Here is a 20,455-nt window from a genome sequence, read left to right as displayed (position 1 = left end):
ATTGATTATACTGGAATGTTGAGTGTCCTCTCTGGGCAAACAGATTCCAAAGACCGGTACTCGAGTTGAGGTTAGGGTGATTATTAGGTTCAGGTTAAAGGAAGAGGAAACACATATAAAAGGGGTAACCGATTTAATTATCACCGAATCTACTCCAGAGCGTTGGAGTCTAAAGCCAACCTCTTTCCTCCTCTGTTTGTTTTCTATTTGTTATTTTCAACCGCCTCGGCCGCCCGCCCTCTCATTCAAGTTTGTCCCTCAGTGCGATCCGTCGGTCGTCCATTGAAGGAGAAAAAAAGGAAAGCGACGCCTGAGAGCGACGCTCGCTTGCAGCTGATGTACCGTTGGCTCAAAAATGGAGAGCGACACCACTATCAGGAGAATAAAATCCTTCGGGACACAGAATTATGTAGCGCAAGATAACGACGGTTCCCGAGACCTGTGCGGGAATAATGGCTACAGTGGTGACCCGAAGAAGAAACCCGAAGTGAACCTGTACCTGCTGAGGGAAGGGTTGGCAGCTTCCTTGGTGTCTGTGTTTATTTTGGTGCTGTGGGGACTGGTTCATTTGTCATTACAGCAGCTAGTCATTGGAAAGCCGACCGGCGACTTCAACGCAGTGAGAGCCAGGTGAGATGTGTCTCTGTTCTCCTGTTTTGGCTGTATGTAAGCTAACTGTCTCGTAGCAGCAGAGCTCCGGCTAACCTTTCCTCTAGTTTGACAACAGACCCGCCTAGAAACCACTACCGGGTGTCACCTCCACCTCCAAGGTAACCTGCGGGACATACAGGTGTTTAAACAGTGTGAGACGGTTAGAAGAGTTCGGCTCAGGAGAGAAGAGGCACAGCAGCCTCCAGGAGTGATCGATGAATGATGTACCCTCCAAAGAGTAAAAAATCTCCTATTGTATGCCTGTTAAAATGATCCCTACATTCATAAACAAGAATGTTATTCCATAAACTCGAATTCTAAACTTGCAAGACCTGCAACTTTCAAGGTCAAGGTTGCTGAAAACATACAAATATAGTTCTATATGAAAGCCACAATATTCATGAAATGATGTCCACTGTTAAAATTAAAAGAATTCTAAAATATATATTGATATTATTTATGTATTTTATATTTATAAAGCATGAACATGAATGAACTAACAAATTAATTATTAAGAAAAATCAGTTTGTGTGACTATAGAAAACATCATAGACAACATCCTGTTCATTAAAAGAAGCTGTAAAACTTTCAGATAAAACAACCACGTAGCGAGATGGAGACGCAAGGATTATGGCACTGAATCTGAGGTCAGCAGGACTGTGGTTGAGCTCTTGAAAGTGCTGGGCGATGGGATTTGCCATCATTTGGCTAGTCGCTCCATAAATGAGTCAGGCATGCTGCATTTGAACTGATTAGGGCTCTGAGCTTCTTTGGTCACAATTATGGCTTTCATGACTCCATGCCTTGCAAATCCAGTTTTGAGTGATATGCATAAATGGTGCCTCAGAGGTTTCTGTAAAAATGGAGTGAAAGCAGAAATTCAGACAACATATTTAATGTCATTTGGTACTGCTTTTTCACTGCAAAAAACTACATGCACCAGTGGACTTTGTGATTTTGGGATCTAAAGCAGAAGCTTTTTTTAATCCATGCTTGAAACACATGACTTCACTCACTACAGTTTAATGACATGAATTATGAATGAATGTATTATTATTCTCTCACCACTTCTAAAATTCACTTGCTGGTGGCTGTGAGCATCATTGATGACAGCAGGACTTCTTCTGGTGTGGGCAGTGGAGCCAGCACTGGGATTTCTTAAACAGCTGCAGCAAACGCTACCAGCAGCTGCTTTTTTAAAAGAAAAGATGACGAAAAGAATTTGTTTTTCTTTTTTCTGTGCTGTATGAGTTTCTTGCTTTATTTCCTGTTTTGCTTCTGTTAAAGGAGCCGGTGTAGAAAATAAGGTCAAAGTAATACAGAAACATGGCTCACTATCACCTGACTGAGTCAGGACAGTGGTCGTAACTCAGGACTCCTAACAGAGATCGGTTACAACCTGATTGTTTTTTAAAAATTAATTTCTTTGACATGAATCAAAAATAAATTAAAGCCTCCTTAGCATCCTTTCTGTTTAGTAGGGGGACGTTAACCGTTTTGCTGACCAGTATGTTACTCAACCTCAAGCTGTAAACTTGTTTTGCATGAAAAATGAAATAGTCTTTATATTTATTTTCTGTCTGTCGCTTAATTGATTAACTGACTGATTGTTTCAGCTCTAGTGGATGGAGTGAAAGCACATTCCTTCATATACAGTCTATGGGCGGCTGTCTTTTTTGGAGCCACCACATCAAACTGCATGTTCTAGCATTGCTAACTTGTATAAAACCTCATTAAAACTTACAGTATTTGAGTTCAAGGGCTCACACAAATATTTTGTAAATCAACAAAGCCAGCACCCCATTCATTGTCTGACACGAGTGAATGCAACTTATCTCCACCTTCTTGCTTTAGGAACATTAAAGTTTATCTGAGCCGTTAAAAGGAAATTTATTTATTCTAGTTTAAGTTTTGAAATCTCATGGTGATTTTAAAAGGAAAGTCATACATGCTATACACCCATACATAGAGACATACATTCAGTGATTCATTGTCTTTAACAATAACATTGAACTACAGGAAATTAATGAGATATGCTGTGATGTTGTAATGGAACAAGTAGGCTTGGTTTATTGCCCCTGCACAGTTTCACATCAACACAATATTCTCTTCCTCTCTTTTCTCTCCTGCCTCACCTCACAATCTAGACGGCACTTGGAGCAGATCACCAGCGTTGGCCCGCGACCAGTGGGCAGTCAGGAGAATGAAGTTCTGACAGTTGGCTACTTGTTGGAGCAGATTGAGAAAATCCGAGTCGAGACTGCGGCAGGCCCCCATCAGCTCACGGTGGACGTGCAGCGTCCCACCGGCTCTTTCTCCATTGACTTTCTTGGAGGCTTCACCAGCTTCTATGACCATGTCACCAACATCGTTGTCAGGCTGGAGACCAAAGGTGGTGCGAACCATCTCATGCTCGCCAACTGCCACTTTGACACAGTGGCCAACAGCCCAGGTATAATAACATCCATCCTTCTCTATAACAAACTGTCACTTGCTTATGTGAGTGGTTTACTGAAGGCATAGAAAGTGGGTGTGCCTTCTTATAAGGTTTAAAGATTAACAGTTGTAGCATGCAGTTTACATGTAGGTGCACGCAGAAAATCTTCACTCACCTGCATGTCTAATTTAAATTACCAGAAGGGAGAGGACTTTCAAATGTCAGTCGTTGAATAATAAGTGAAACAGAATATTTATTTTTACAGTAGTTCCTGTATATTTGATCAAATCTATCTTCTTCAACCCAATTCAACTTCTCAAGTCTGCTGTTACAACTGTTACAATTGCCTTCTTGTACATCGTAACGGGTGAATCTGTGGTTTTAATTGTTGTGGTGAATGTTGCTGAAAAAGTGATTAGTGATTTATAGTCCTGTCACTTCAGGATACTGTTAGCATGGAAGTGGAGCAGTGAGGGTGGTTAAAACTGATTTTGAAAAACATTTTACAGCCATTTTCTTTGTTTTTTGTATTCCCATTTACATTTCTAACCATTATACCCTCACAAATCTTGCAGCTCTTCTCCTAACAGTGTGTAGAAGCCATGCAGTTGGTTTCCAGCATGCAAGTCCTCAGGTGTTTTGTGACGATCATAATACCCTCATTTGTTTCCCCTGTTATGAACTGTAGTCATGTGGGCCACGCAGAGTGGAATTTAAACTGCCATAGAAAGCCAGTCCAGAACATTTGGATCCAAAGTGCTTCTTGTAAATTATTACAAACAGCCACATTGTGCTTTTTACAGGAAGTTGCTTAGAGCAATCAGGGGATGGTATCTAAGCTGCACTGTAATAATAGTGTTTTTTGGTAATAGGTAGTATTTGGTGGTATGTAGTCATGATTTTTTTGTCTTGTTTTAATCCAGAAATTTTTTTGCTTTTTCGCTTTCACTCTACACTGTGGAGCCTGTTGGAGAGACATGTTTCCCAGTTCTCACACACACATAAACACACATGTACACACACACACACACGCACAAACACACACACACACACAGCTGCACCGGCAAAAGGAAATTGATCCAAGAGGTGTGGACCAGGAAGATACACATACATTTTCATGTCCTCCGCTGCCTGCAGGCCTTTGATTTCTTGGAATTCTAAACATTTGGCCCTGTAAAAAAAATAATAATGGAAAAATGAAAGAATAAAGAGGCAGCACACAGTCTTGCACATATTTTTGTTGAAATAAGTTGAATACATGCCATCTTGTGAACTCTCACAGAGCTTTTTAGGGACAAGGATTAGTATGTCGTTGACATAAGTGGCAGTGACAGGGGCATGAATGGTGCCCAGACAGACAGTCAACAGGCTCCCACCCCCACCTCATGAAAAAACATGCAATCCAGAAAGCCGGAGCGCATGATGTCTCAGTTAGGCTCTCTAATCTTTAGGTCATTTTTTACTTTCTTTGCATTTATTCTCAGTAAATTGTGTCCCTCACCACTAACCTGTCTAATCTTTCCACATCACATGTCCTATTCACATGCTCTTTTCTCTTTCGTCCGGCTATTACCCCTTTTCCTTTGTGCTCTCACCATCGCGCAAGCAGTGGGAGATTGGTCTTGTTGCATTCTTCGCATGTTTGCACATGGAGCCTACCCCCTTCATGTGTTTTAGAATTTGTTTTATTCTGCTACACTCCAGAGTTATCAGCACTATCATCTGTGTTTTTATCTCACATTGCGGCACTTAGTTAGGACAAATTTATGATATTATGTGCACAGTTGCATGGTCTGTATGTAATGCCAGGCCAAGCCACCCTTTTTTTTTTTGCCTAATATAAATGTGAAACGCAACTATAAGCTCATATTGCCCATATTTTGCAGGTTTTTAGAATTTTAAAACGCACTGGTTTGCTTGTTTTAGGTGCCAGTGACGATGCAGTGAGCTGTGCAGTGATGCTGGAAGTCCTCCATTCTCTGGCCAACCAGTCCACTCCTCTTCACCATGGAGTTATCTTCCTCTTTAATGGGGCAGAGGAAAATATCCTGCAGGTAAAATGAAGTGACAGGGAGACATATTTTACACGTTGGGTGCTAGACTAGCTTGTCCACACCGCATTGGCTTGTCAGTTAATTTAAAGCTTCTCCTCACTTTCTGTCACTTGATATTTTATCTCGTATGTTCTTACTTTCTCTCTTTGTATCTCTGTTTTCTTTATCTCTCCATCAGGCCAGTCATGGTTTCATTACTCAGCATCCGTGGGCCAAGCAGGTGCGGGCCTTTATTAACCTGGAGGCTGCAGGTGTTGGGGGCAAGGAGGTTGTTTTCCAGACAGGTAAAGCAGTTGGTTAGCATGCTTTACCTCTGGTTTGCTATGTGTTTTTGTTTTGCATATGTGTGTGTTTTTCTGAAATTAGGAAAGCTTGCAAAAAATAAATCAATGCAGTTTTTGCTGTTACAGACGAAGTTGAGACACTGTCAAGTGTTGCATGTATACTGTACCTACATTATGTGGCCTTACTCCAACCTTTTACTATCTGGCCGGCTGACAGGATCTATATGGATTACTAACAGCCTGATTATGCTTCCTGAGGTGCATGTAACATTGCATTTATATTTTAGACGTTATCTGATGCGCTTACTCGGCACAGCTGATGCATGCAATAGATTAAACAAGCTTAAATACCTACATCAACAATCCACAAACAGCGGCCGGTAAACACAGCAGAAGAGAGTATATAAAACAACGATATGTCTTTTTTTTTTAAGTATATTTTTTTGGGCTTTTTTATGCCTTTATTTGATAGTATAGTGGAGAGAGACAGGAAACAGGCAGGCAGAGAGGGGGAATGACATGCAGCGAAAGGCCGTCCGATGTGGGATTCGAACCAGGGCCAACTGCAGCGAGGACTGTAGCCTCTACACATGGGGCGCCTGCTTAGACCACTACGCTACACGACACCCCAACAACGATATGTCTTTGTCTCTACAATAATTACTCTGTGATCAAACTTTCATCCTTAAAGGTCCAGAGAACCCGTGGCTGGTCCAGGCCTACGTCCATGCAGCTAAACACCCTTTTGCCTCTGTGGTCGGCCAGGAGGTCTTTCAGAGTGGTATCATCCCCTCTGACACCGACTTCCGCATCTACAGGGACTTTGGTAACATCCCAGGTAAGGCCCTATAATATACAGAGTACAGAATATAAATATAGAAATGAACACTGTCAATGAACAATGACCAAAACCAGAATCCAGTGGCTGATAGATCTACAAAGCAAAGACACCCAACTCCCAACTTTTCTGTTTTCTGTTTTTTTTAAATGTCTTAATGTTTACATACCATATTTATTTCATTTACAGGCATTGATCTGGCTTTCATTGAAAACGGTTTCATCTACCATACCAAGTATGACACTGCTGACAGGATCCTGACAGACTCGATACAAAGAGCCGGTATGCAAATAACCACATCTGCATCTATACTTACATAGGTCTAATGTTATGCTTTTATTTAACACTCATTGCAGATCTGTTGTTAGCTGGTGGGTGTGTCTGTTTGACTGTCAATGAGAGTGGTGGTGTGGTTGAAACAGCGACCAGCACATTTTTTTTTTGTTGACAAAGCCACAAAAACCATGCTGTACATTTGTGCTTTGTTCCCCAGTTTCAGACCAGTAAGCACTCTGCTAATCTCATTACTTCCTGGAGAACTAAGACATGCATACATGCATTACATACCAACCACAGACTTTTACTGTTGCACCTGCCCTCATTTACCTTGAGTCTCCGTGTTGCTGAATTATTTTGCTCTACTTAACCGAGAATCCAGTCTGTCAGCACTAAAAACCCAGTTGGCATCGTTCCTCTCTTCTTCAGCAGCTACTGGACACCTCTTTTGTCTTCTTCTGTGAACAGCAAGTCGCCATGAAAGGCATGAATTATTAGAGAGAGAAACAGAGGTTTCAGAGGAAGGTAGAAGGTATTTTTAGTCTTTGAAGAAGGAGGCATGTTTGTAAGGTGGAGAGTAGATACAGCACAGGGACGGTGGAGGAGGAAGATATACCAGTAGCTCTGATTTGTTGATGCCTGTGATGGACACAGCAGGTTTCTGGCCAGACTTGGCTCTTTAAAATCTTCTGCTTCACAGCTCGGACTTCAGACAAAGTGGGGGCAAGGTGCCATGCTAGCATGCTTGCTCTTATTCAGATTCACTCTTGTTAAAAATGTATATTTCCTGGATTTTTTTTTTTGTAAAGAAGATACCATAAAGGTATATGAAAATGAGCATGGCAATATAACCACGTTATAAATGGTGTTGTGACTAAAAGGATTACGTATTAGTTTTCCTAATTAATCTCATCATAATTTTAGCTGTGTCATAGTGAAATTCAGATAGTAAAATTGTGGGTAAGTCACAAGCATTGAACGCTACATGAACTAGTAGATGTTATACACTCAGTTGTTTACACTTTCAGGCCACAGTGAGAGTACCAGGCGGAAGAACAATGGAGCTTTGTTTTACACTTTGTGTGTGTGTGTGTGTGTGTGTGTGTGTGTGTGAGAGTGTGAGCTGTTAACTGTGCAGACATGGAGGCAGCAGCAAAGATAAAAGAAACTTAGCCTCAGGCTGCAGGAACCAACACAGCAACCTCTTACCAATCCTTGATGTAGCCAGATTTCTCATCTACATTCAACATCATGACTGTAGCCAATTTCACAGCAAGTCCTCTACGTGTCCCATACACTGGTGTTCAACTGTTACGTAACCACGAGGGGCCATTCAGGCTATAAACCAGACTTGTTCTCACACACATCCACCGCCATAGTCTTTCACACACGCTACCGTTTGGACCATGAATCATATTTGCTCACTCACACCACTGTGTTCTCTTTTTTCTGCTCTCGTTCTCACTCATACTCATCATCATACTCTTACATACACCATTATACACTCAAACAATACGCACAACACACAATCACACAATAATGGATTTAAGATAGAATGAGAATGATTATGTGTGAGCTTGTGCATCTTCTCTTACATATACTGTCATGGGAAAAGCTATGATGTAAGTACAAGAGAATACTTGTTTTAAAAAGGATTGTTGTGAATGTATGTGAGTATGATGGTGAATATATGAGTGTTATTGTACATGTAAGAGGGTGTAGAAGTGTGTGTGTTTGAGTGGGAGAGCATAGTGTTGTATGTGCAAGATCCTGATGCTGTTTGTTAGAGCAGGTATGATTTATGGCCTGAATTATCTTCCATACGCTTTCATAACTGTAACAATGTCAAACAGTAATCATCAATAAAATTAGATGTTTTAATTAAAGAATTAAAGTACAGATTGTGAGGCTCAAATCACATTATGTGCATGGTCGTGTGCACGTAGTTTTATCACTAGTGTCTGCGTGGCCATGCAGGAATTACAAAGGCCACTACCTCAGTGTAGCCTGTTCTGCTTGGCTGGTCAGAAAGTTATACTAAGTCATCAATAAACTCTGTCTACTGCACATAATGTGTCAAATCTATGAAGGATGATCCTTTTTTTGGTCCCCATTTCCTTCCACTGATTGTAGGGGTCAAATTACAAATTTGTAAAGTAGTTTGCACATTTCTATGAATTCTTACTGTCTTTCAGTCGGTTCTGGTTACAAGTCAAGATCATGGTCTTCTTGTACGCTCCAGCGATCCACCTGATGTATTCTTATTCTATAAAGCTGAAATCAATGCAGCTAAATGCAACAGTGTTACTATGTTACATTTATGCCTTCAACTGCTTCACCTCTGAACTCATTTCCTCTGTTTAGGCGACAACATCCTGGCGGTGCTGAAGTACCTGGTAATGTCAGAGAAGTTGGCTGATTCCTCAGAGTATCGTCATGGCAACATGGTATTTTTTGACCTGTTAGGGGTGGTTGTGGTGGCGTACCCCGCCCGTGTTGGCACCATCCTCAACTATATGGTAGCCACAGCCACCTTCCTCTATCTGGCTAAGAAAGCCTCACTGCCTGGCAACGGGGGTAGGTCGCATTTCTTGTCATGGATGTAATGTTATGTCATTTCCTGAACTGGAAAAATAGTCCAGTGCCAAATCCAAATAGTGAAACTCATTTTAGATTTCTGTAGAAGAGTTTGATGAGGTGTTTTTGTGTGTTAGGTCGTCATTCAACATTCATCTCCGTGTCTCTCAGGTGGTCGCTATATTCGAGATCTGGCGTGTGCCACGGGTGTAGCAGTGCTGAGCTGGCTCATCACCCTGCTGTCGGTGCTGATTGTAGCTCTGCTCGTGACTCTGCTGGGCCGCTCAATGTTTTGGTACAACCATTTCTACGCCTCCATCTGCCTGTACGGGGCTGCAGCCACTGGCAAGATGATCCTTATCCACACCCTCGCCAAGAACCTCTACTACGGGGTGAGTGATGGAGTTTTTCTTTTGAGTTTGGACAGTAACTTTTAAAGGGCAGACCTTTTGTGTACGTGCAGAATTTCAACTACCCTGTTCCCTGTGTTTTTATTTTGCTATAGAGATTAGAAAAACAGGATATGAGGTCTATTCCAAATATCAGATGTTGCTAATTGCGTGGTGTTTTTACAAATTAATATTTATAACAAATTTCTTTTTTGCTTGTTTTGTGCACACTTATGAATATATGTTGCTTACAATGGCTTGTTTTTAGTATGAACTGTGAGCTGTTACACAAAAAATTCACATACACTTCTATCACATTGAGAAAACTATTTTTGTAACCCGAAGTCTAGGAGAGTTAGAGAAATATTTGCTGTGTTGAAGCTGAAAGAATGTTGACCAGCTTGACTTAGATTTATATCTTGAACTGTACTTCTTGTTCCATGAAACGGGTTTTTACATTTCTTTGTGGAGTTCATCTAGTTCAGTATGATGCTTGCTTTGTTTTTGTATATTGTTTGACGTAAAAAGGAGGTCAACGTATTTCTCTGAGCCTAATATCTCATGATGTCTCACTCAGCTCACATTTAATGGTGACTAAAGTGCAGAGAGGAGAAAGCCAGGCAGTTTCTCTTCCTCATTTGTGATTACAGAACAGCAGCCCTTTGTGTATGTTTGCGTGTGTGCGCATGGAGGAGTATAAAACTGTAGAGGTGTCAGACATGATGTCATCTGTCAGTCACACGTACACGCTCTTTTGTCTGAGTGTGTTTTTTAATTGTCAGTGCATCTCTGCCTGTTAATAGTAAAGTGTAATTCTTGCATTCTTGAGAGGCAGTGTTACAGACAGTCCTCTGTACATGTTAGGAACAGCTATTTGCAGACATATTGTGTGTCTGACATTTAGTAAACACAAGTGTTTATTTGAGGTTGAAAACATTACAGAAAGTGGTTTTTCATCTAGAGCTGCAGATAACCACATTATGAACTCCAGCTTATCCTGGCCATTTTCCAGAAAGGACACAGACCAACCTTTGTCCCATATGACACAAGGCTTCATTTTGCTTGTACTGAAAGAAGATAGAAATGACTGATGTCTATGGGATTTCTACAGATTTCTACAAACTGCGTGGTCACTGATAATTTGGTATTCTGGTTCACTTGCTTGATTTACCCCACAGCCAAATGTGTTCATTTGAAGCTATTTTAAACTGGATTATGATTCAGCTAATAGTGATATAAAAATGGATGCAATATTGGATTTTACAACAATTGAATTGGCAATGTTTAGGTTGGTTAAGCGTGCATTCATACTACTTCTACTTGGAGTGGAAGCAGCTGTATTTTCCAACCATAACTATTTCTACCATTGATCCAGTACTTTAAGTTATTTAAACCATTTATCACTTACTTTTAGCTAACTCAATTGTTTCCATTTCTTTTTAGCGTTGTTCATGGCAGCATTGTTCAGGTGTTATAACTGACTCGATATGTGGATATGTTCTTTTCTTTATCAAATCTTAGATTCTGTTTAATCACATTAGTTGGACTACTCCACAATATTTCCACATACTCCCTGACAGTTGTTTGGGAATCACTGTTCTGGTTTAACCAGACTGACTCTCTGGCAGGTAATACTGCACCTTTTTCCTTACAGAAGTACATTTGCGTGGCAGTTATGCGAGACCATCAACTGCTGTAAAGATTAGTTGTGTGTGTGTGTGTGTGTGTGTGTGTGTGTGTGTGTGTGTGTGTGTGTGTGTGTGTGTGTGTATGTGTATGTGTAGGGGGTTTCTATATAACAGCTGTTTTTTTTGTTTTTTTTTTTTTTTTTTTTTTTTGAGAAATCATTCAAGCAAAAAGTAATGTGAGAAACGAGCTTGACAAGTCTTTCTCAGTGAAGCGGAGAGATCTGCAATGTGTACTGGTGGGATGTTGAGCTTTATGATAAAATATTGCAGCAATCCTCTTAATCAGCCTAAAGCAATGCATGCACAGGAAAGGTCAATGAATTCTTTGTGCAGTAGTAGAGATTTTTCCCTTAATCCTTTTCATTGGCTTTGTGTTCCTTTTTAGTTAATAGTTTTAGTTTCAGGATAAAACAGAGGCCACGGTGAAAAGTTCCCATTGTAGGAAGTACCAAGTCATATCAGTACTTCTTTGTTTCTTTTTAATGTTCCTCCACATCAGTTCTGAATAAATCACTGCATTACATTACATCTTATTTGCTGTGAGAATACGACAAAAGTCAGTAATATCGTTTGTGATGAATGTACATGGGGTACAGGCTACCAATAAATAGCTTTTAGCTGTAGCAAGTTCATGAAGCTTCTTTGTGCCATTCCTTAATTACAGTAATGCATCTCAGGGATGATCATTATCTGATGAGTGAGGAGTAAGAGTTTCCACCACATAAAACTTTAATCATTCCTATCCGTCAACAGATTTGAATCCCAAATAGTTGTCTATACTGATAATTGTGATGCCTTGAATAAAGAAAGGGAAAACCAATAACAGCTCTGTTAGTCTATGATATTTGGTTGTTAAAAGTAGCAGACGGTCTTACTTTCTTAAGTTTGTCAGGACATTATTTTGTGTACATTTAGACATCTACATTTTAAAGTTAACTGCCATTATAGAATTTAAAAAAGAAAATGTCTGATCTGTCCTCAAAATTGAATATAGACACATGTACATCTGCTGATTCCTTGCTCATTAAAGCAACATAAATCTGAAATAAGAAGTGTAAAACCAGAATCTGCACATGCATATCATATGATGTGTTGGGGTGTGTTCGTGCAGGGAGTCCGCCTGGTGGAACTGGGTGATCTCTACTTTGATGTGAGCTTGCTTCTGTGGTGCTGCAGCCTGGTGTGGCTGACCCAGCAGGGCCTGTGTTCAGCCTATGTGCCCATGCTGATGGTGGCCTTCCCCCTGGCCACTAGACTGCTGCTAGCTAAGGAGTTTAAACACAGAGGTAAACACTCAACTTTAGTTACAAAGAATGTTTTTCTTAATCAGCATGTTTGTAATTTAAAGGAATCATTTGACATTTTTGGAAACAAGCTTATTTACGTTCTTATTTCCCCAAAATGTCGAAACATCGGTTGTATGTAAGGATTCAGTTTTAACGCTAACTGTCTGAATGACATCAGAAAACTGATAAATTAATGATGGATTAGAGAGGGACTCTCAAAGCTGTGGGACAGCCAGGAGATTACAGGTGGATGGTCTGACCATGGTGTGCTCTGACAAACGCTAACCTCTCTATCTATCGGCAGGAGCATCGGTGAAGTACAGTGTGCTCTACCTGTTGGGCCTGGCGTTGCCATACGTCCACTTCATGTTCCTCATCTGGGTGGTGTTTGAGATTTTCACTCCCATCATGGGTCGCAGTGGCACAGAGATACCCCCTGAGGTGGTGCTGGCCTCCCTGGTCACCCTCACAACCATCTTCCTCTCCTCTTTTTTTGTGAGTATTCTCACATTATGTGAACACAACAGTGAACAACACATCTGTATTTCTTTTTTGTTCAGCAGAATCACCTTGAAATCACATAGTTTCAAATTTCTGGCAGCAACATTTTTGTTTTAGCAGCGAAGGATTTATTGACATTAATTGTATGACTTAAGATAAACAAAACTAATAGCTGTGTATAGCTCAATGCCAATGAAATATAATTTAATGTAAAATGACCACATACTATTCACATTTGTTGTAAAAGACTGCAGTGTATATTCTTCCCCCAGTAACACAGAGTATTTTCTTGACTGTATCAGCTGCATTTCATCTACTTAGTGCGGAGCACTAAGTGGATCCTGGCTGGTCTGGGCTCAGTCTTCATCATCATGTTCCTGTTGGTGTCCTGCGGCTTTCTATTTCCTTATTCAGGCAGTCCAGACAGCCCTCGGCCTAAACGAGTCTTCCTGCAGGTTCGGAGTCACTGCACACACACAGAAGCACAAACATGTACATGTAAACTGATGAATTTATTCTAATGCTCTACAAAAATGAGAGAAATCTCTCACACTCTTAACTAATTGGGAATAAAGATTTTTCTTTTCCGCTTCTGATTTTTGAAGACATTTTGGTAGTTGTGCAAAAAAATATATTGAATTTGAGAAAAATGCCCTCACTCAAATTTATGACTGAGATGGAAAAATAAAATAATAATAAAACTCTTCTACTGCAGGATTACCTTGCATTTTCCTTGGTCACTTTCTGTGTTTGGTCTTGATTGACCATCATGCAGTGCAGCTTGTATGGTTAAAATCTCTTGTTGGGAGCATGAGAAATACAGATCGCCTTATAGCATATTTTTTGTATCTGGGACATTTCACAACATGACACATTGCCACATGTTTTCGTAATTGGGGAAAGAGCTCTCTGATTGCACCTGCTTGTATAAATCACATGAGGCCTCATTAAGTTATTCTATTTAAAAATCACTCGGTAAAACAGCTGGAGATGGTTGAAGGCAGGTTGAAGGAAAATGTTTTGTCCCCCCTTCTCCCTGCAGCACACGACAAGGACCTTCCACAATCTCCAGGGCCAGGTGGAGAGCCGGGACTCGGGTCTTTGGATAAACAGCTTTGACTTCACAGCCATACAGCACATCACACCCGACATCCCTGAGATCAACGACAGTGTTCGCACTCACTGCCGGGAGGACCGACCCTTCTGTGGTTACCCCTGGTTCCTGCCAGTGAAGTTCCTCAGCAAGTCAGTAACACAGCTTTGTTGCTGACAGCAGTGTTTCTGTGCTCTTTTTTTATTATTCATATAATGTTATTGTCTTCATGTGCAAACTTTTCATGCTTTGTATTCTTCCTCACCTCAAGTATTCTGGTGTATTTGCAGGAAGAACTGGTACCTTCCTGCCCCAGAAGTGTCTCCCAGCTCTCCAGTGGAGTTCAGCCTTCTGTCCAAAGAGGAGACCAGCTGGGGGACGATCAAGATGACCTTCAGTGCAAAAGGTCAGGAACATGTTATGTAGATGTCGAAGTGTTTTTTCCAGAATTTGCTGGCTTTAGATTCTAGAAAGTCTAAGTAGACGTCCAACCTAGCTTTGACTGACGCTTCACATTGACCTGAGCCATACAACTGAAACAATTCCAGTCTCAAGCAGATGTGTCCAGTGACACATCGAATGAGGTTGAAGAGTTTACAAGTAACAATTACTACTACTAACAATTATTCCCACCTCTGCTTGCAGGTGTAACACCCAGAAGCAATTTATTACTTGATGCATTGAATCTTTATGGGGTTATATTCCCAGTGCTGCATGTCCATAACAATTACAGTACAGCCATTTTTCATCAATATAAACTCAATACTGTTATTCATTGATTTTCGCATTTCTCTTTTTAAGTATCATCTGGCCGATCTGAATACGCATGTGTGTATATTATGTGCATATTAAGTTGTGCACATGTGATTGTACTTATGTCCTGTCCTGTTCCATCTCATGAAGGCCCCAGCCACATGTCTCTGTATCTGATGCCTCACCGAGGAGCCAGCCTCTCCACCTGGTCCTTCGGCGACGGGACGCCTCAGTTTGACCTGAGCGGAGAATATTTTGTCTTCTATTCCCACGGCCTTGATGCCCCCACATGGACCTTCTGGTTTGAAATACAGGTACTTATCTGCAATTAATAATAGCTTACAAAATCTATTTTGTGCTATGTTATTCATGAGAATTACTTAAACTGCTTTCTGTTTAAGGGGAGTGGAGGTAATTCTGTGAAAGAATCAGTGTTCTTCAATGTGATCAGTTCTTGGTTTAATTATTGTAATTCTAGGTTCAGTAAAATTCTTTTCATTTCATTACATTTCTGAATTTCTGCCAAACATCACCTGAGAGTTTCTGCAGGAGATTAGCTCCTGCCAGGACACAGTTGGACTGTGTTCTGTGTTTGAATGCATAGTCTTGCTGTCATGTGAAAATTTAATCTCCAGTTTTTGAGATTTAAATTTTTTGAATTGAATTAAAGACTGCAGGAAATGAACTCCACGACCCTTTAAAGACTGTCCTTAAAATCCATTGCATAAGCTAAAAAACATGCAGCATAGTCAAGCTAAAGACAAGGGCCTGGGAAAACTGCTGGTCAGGTTTTGTCCTCTTACACATTTGCCTTTGCTGACATTTCATGGTTGTCTTTCCTTTTCTCTGTCAGCCTCCCAGGGACCTGGACCCATCAGGCCCCGAAGGGATGATCTCCGTCGCCATCTCCTCCCACTATTTCTTTGGGGAAGACCAGAGGACTGCTCAGCTAGAGGAAATCCTCCACAGGTTTCCCACATGGGTTTTTCCTTCATCTTGGGTCAGTACCTACGACATGTACCGTTACTGAGGAGAGCACGCATCCTGAACGCTGATGCTGAGGAGGGCTGAGGGCTGCAGGGACCCCAAGACAGCCAGAGAAAAGCGATATCAAGGAACAATACTGAGGACCAGCCCTGCCGCCTTTTCACTCTGACACAAACACACACTCTAACACACACTCACGCTCTCTCCCGGCCTGCCTGAGAGACCCCCATCACTGTGTCAGTAGGCTTAGTAGCTAACCGAGCAGGATGACGCGCAGAGGCATGCCAGAGGTAAGCTGACCAAAGCTTACGGACTGAATAACTCACCGACCGACGCACTGGCCACCACAAGCCTTGCGCTCACTCCTGGGGTAGTGAAACGAAGGGGTTAAGATTTTCTTTTTGTACTCAATCTGTCGTGCCTTTGCTTTCCGTCCTCCCGCTTTTCTTCCTCTGTCATGCTAACACTCTTCCTGAATGAATAATGTTGCATGGCTCCCTCTGCTCCTCTGTCTTTATCAGCAATTCACTCGGGCCATCCTCAGACTAGATGTGTCTCTAACTTCCTCTGCTAAAATAACACCACTACCACCATCTACACTGTAGGTGTAGTAACATACTGATGGATCTGTTTGGGAAAGGAAACAAAGACCTGTTTTTGTTTGACCCCTCCGCTGACTTTAACTGGAAACTTTGACACTTTGAAAGTCACTTTTCATCAATACGCACTTGTTATATTATGTGCAAATAGTTTTCGTATTAGCTAAGCAAACTGTGAAACTCCTCACTAAAGACCACTGATTTGCAGCAAGTCGTACCTATGTGTTTCAATGGGGCATGCCAACGATCTGCTTTAATTGTCAGAGAACCTGGCATGCAGATGCAGAACACTGTGCCTGTTAAATGAAAACAGCTGGCTGAAATCAAAATGTCAAGGTTTGTCAAGGTTTGAGCTTGATGAGGCCAGAACTCTCAAGGAAACACAGACTCGTGGCTGTGTACACGTCCTGTGATTTCTAATTATTCCCTGAACCTTGAGGGTGGCTGGGTGGGAAACCAGCAATGCAACTCCATACTTATTACTAACTGCATCAGTGTCAGTTTGTTCTGTCTCACAAGAGTTGATTATTTACATTTATACTGTAATAGTATTTATACTTGTTCTGAGATCTGTGCTACGAGTTGTCTCCAGCAGCACTAATGAATATCTTATTTTGTAATGAAGGAAAGTAGAACTGCAACGGTTAATTGATTGATCAATCAGTCAATAGAAAGAAAATTAATCTGCTGCTATTCTGATAATTGATTAATATCTTTTTACATTTCTATAATTTTTCAAGCAAAAATGCCAGAAACATGGCTCCAAGCTGGTTTCTGCTTTTCATAATTAACTTTTAGAGTGAAGCTGACCCTGCTAGGATCCACATAATCATTCACCCCATTCATCTAATTTCATTCTTCTCCCACTTGTGCTGAAATGCACTTAAGAATGTCAAATAATGCATTGGTACCTCTGGAGACAGCTTATAGTTTTATCTGTCGTCTACTCATTTTCGTGGCGTGTGTTCCAAATTTTTCCTCTTATCCTATTATTGGAGCTGCATCTGTACTGTTTATAACCCAAGTATCATAACTACAATCCAGTTAGTATGAACTGTTTTACATGTGTCCACTTCACATGGTGGACCCCATAGTGAACGTTATAGTCATTGCCACCACTACCTCCATATTGATCAAAACTTGTCCGCGTCCGACACCGATATAAGAGTTATTAATGGTCTTGTAAAGACTAGCTTGAATGTTATTGTGGGAAAGATTGAGATAATATTTAGCTAACTGACATTGACTAATGTTAGAGATAGAGAGATTATTGTGTGTCTGTGGGCTAGATCCGTTTTGTGTTTTGATAGATGAATTGCGTAGAGGTGCTATCAGAGAATCAGAATCTCCTCGCCTCCTCCAGTCCGACACACTGATGACATCTGTTAAAACACAAAAAAAAACAAAAGCCTCACATAGCTGCTTGTTGGTTGTCCAGACTTCCCGGCTCCCTCCATGTGTAATCAAATGTGGAACCAAGTTGTAAAAACATGGGAGATTTTTTGCACTTTGGAGATCAACTGATAAAAAGTTATCGCCTTTTCTCCACTTTGTGTTACACCCGGTGACGCGTCCTTGTCGTCCATGTTGTCCGTTTTGGCTTCAGTCACACAAGATAAGAAATACTGACATGAAGGAGGCCTTAAAGTTTTGCTTCCAAAGACACACAAAATGTTTACTGTTGTGGACACAAACGTCTCACTGGTCTTAAAAGCTATCAAGTGCCACACTGTACAGCATTTCTTCAAATCCATCACAGCCTTCAATAGCACTTGGCAATTTGGAAACAGATTGTCCTACTATGCTCTTTCCTTTATGCATTTTGTGTAACGGCTAATGAGCAAAACAGAAAATGATGAGATTGAAAGTTTGGAAACAGGAATTGACAGAAACATTCTCATCACAAGGTTCACTCAGTAGCTTCTCAATCATATGACATGATATTCCCCAGCAGATGGAATAATTGCAACATAACATGATATTATGGAGAGACTATTTTTGTCAAAAGCCAGATGATCTTATCAGCTGACTGCAGAGTAATAACCTGCCCTTAAAAAAGAAAAACATCAAATCTATCAGATACCTGCTGTTATGAATTTGAAATTGTTGGAGATTTGATATAGTTTATTGTAATTGTCATTGAGTTTTTTTTTGCTCATTCAAAAGGACCATAACTGTTTATTTTGTACCCTTTTACCACAAGTCTTATTTCAGAGTAAAAGCATGTTTGATTACTGAAGTCAACTGGAGAATAATTGCCCGTAATCTAAATGTGCTAAAACATGGGCGGAAAAAAACACCAGTATGGTCCTTTTTAATGTGTTTAATAATTTAAGCCTCTGTACCAGATGTGCTATTCCACAGCTGTTAGTAATGGAGTCAGCATTTATTGCAGCAGAAACAGAAACGCAAAGTGTTTCCTCCTCATACTGCACAGCTGGCCTGGTGTGTCCTGCACTGTGATCAAGATCATCTAGCTCGCTCTCTGACGTTTTGAAAGTGCATTTTTCATTTTGAGTTTCTGTAGTCCGTCAGTAGGTGATGGTTCATCAGTTAACGGAGCAGGAACTGATGTGGTTTTCACGCATGTCAGACGTCCTAAAGATGGTCTTTTATCTTATGTCTTTTGATTTAACATCTGATGAAGAGGCACCTAAAAATAGTCTGACATTAGAATGAAGTCTTTTCTGCTGAAGTAAACCATATATTTAAAAAGGACCTCCAGCTAACACACATCCACACTGCTCTGTGTGTGTGTGTGTGTGTGTGTGTGTGTGTGTGCGTGCACATGTCTGGCTGTACAGTGCAGTGGAACAGAAACTGATGACGGAAGTGACAGAAGATGCATCTATTCTGTTGTATAAAACGTATTTCAGTCGAAATACAGGAGGGTCTATGGGAGAAAAAAAGCTTTATTAACAAATGTACATTAATATTTTTCTAAAAATCTGTTAAGTGGTGTACTGTAGTTTTGTTTGAGGCTGAAAAGACTTCAAAAGCAACCAGAGTTACTGACCATTTCAAGTCGTGGCAGAAATGCGACCATTTTACTTGGATTTTTGTTTATACTCACAACATTAAATGGGATGATAGTTGATGAAAAAGTAATAACACAGAACTACGGGACGGAGCAGGGAGGCGTTTGATGTAAGTGCTGTGAAATGGCTCATCCTACGCTATTGGTGCTCCCCCTGTTAAGACTACAGCATACACTGACTGAGCATAACAGCTTAACATTTGAAATAAAAACAACTACTTTTAGGATAAAGTGACAAAGTCACATTGTTACTGTGCGACAGGATCTAATGCATTAATGTTACTCAGTTTAGACTGAGAGGCTGACCAAGCACCGCAGTGTGTTTGTTGTTGGACGTAGCTTTATCTTCATCACATGAAACAGTCAAAAAAAAAAAAAAAAAATCTAACAATCATTCACACAAATGTCCATATCAGCTTAAGAAATAAAGAGTTGAACTGAAATCTATTCCAGCATACACGCTAGAATGTCTTAATGCCTTTTGTTGAAGGATGTTTCTTTTTTTAATTTGTTAAAGGTTTTGTTACCGTTACGTTTTTTTTTTTTTTTTTCCAACATCTTGACTTTTCACCCATGCCTATTTGTTTTAGAAGTTCAGTTTTTGTTGAATTAAATTAAGATTAGTTTTTTTAAACAATGCTGATCATTTTGTTTATTTTTTTTGTGATTGATGTGACACTTTACTGTAACAGTTAAGTTTCTCTTCTGAACTGCTGTTTTGGTTTTTTTTTTAATGCATATTTGTCTGTTAGTTGGAATTAAGTGATTGATGTGACTGTTGTGACTGGGATTATTGGGATCGATCTGGGTAACAGGGTTTCCATCTCTTGAATGGATGGGATGATTTTACATTATGCAAAAAGCTTGAATTAAATTAGCAACTGTACAGCAATTAAAATGCTTATTACATTAACGTTGTTTGCATTGCCCTCTATTTACCAACACGTCACGTCATTGGATCTACATAGTAACAGCAGATCAGATTATACTCTGGTTTAATTGTTC

At 40.4% G+C, this 20,455-nt stretch overlaps 1 protein-coding gene across 1 annotated transcript; it reads left to right on the top strand.

Moving 5' to 3' along the window:
* Positions 1–273: 273 nt before the first annotated feature.
* On the top strand, positions 274–20,363 carry ermp1 (endoplasmic reticulum metallopeptidase 1). The gene is made up of 15 exons (XM_023419689.2): positions 274–630; positions 2,799–3,103; positions 5,015–5,142; positions 5,321–5,426; positions 6,118–6,264; positions 6,454–6,546; positions 8,905–9,117; positions 9,289–9,509; positions 12,306–12,480; positions 12,785–12,975; positions 13,284–13,436; positions 14,024–14,226; positions 14,365–14,480; positions 14,978–15,141; positions 15,681–20,363. The coding sequence occupies exons 1-15, from the start codon at positions 356–358 to the stop codon at positions 15,855–15,857; spliced, it is 2,667 nt and encodes an 888-aa protein (XP_023275457.1). The 5' UTR covers positions 274–355; the 3' UTR covers positions 15,858–20,363.
* The last annotated feature ends 92 nt before the right edge of the window (positions 20,364–20,455 follow it).

Source organism: Seriola lalandi, unplaced genomic scaffold (genome assembly GCF_002814215.2).
Source record: "Seriola lalandi dorsalis isolate HSWRI2012SDOR001 ecotype SW California unplaced genomic scaffold, Sedor1 jcf7180002054606, whole genome shotgun sequence".
NCBI classification, from domain to species: domain Eukaryota; kingdom Metazoa; phylum Chordata; class Actinopteri; order Carangiformes; family Carangidae; genus Seriola; species Seriola lalandi.
The sequence above is the reverse complement of the archived record's forward strand: the minus strand, read 5'-3'. Positions and strand labels throughout refer to the sequence as shown.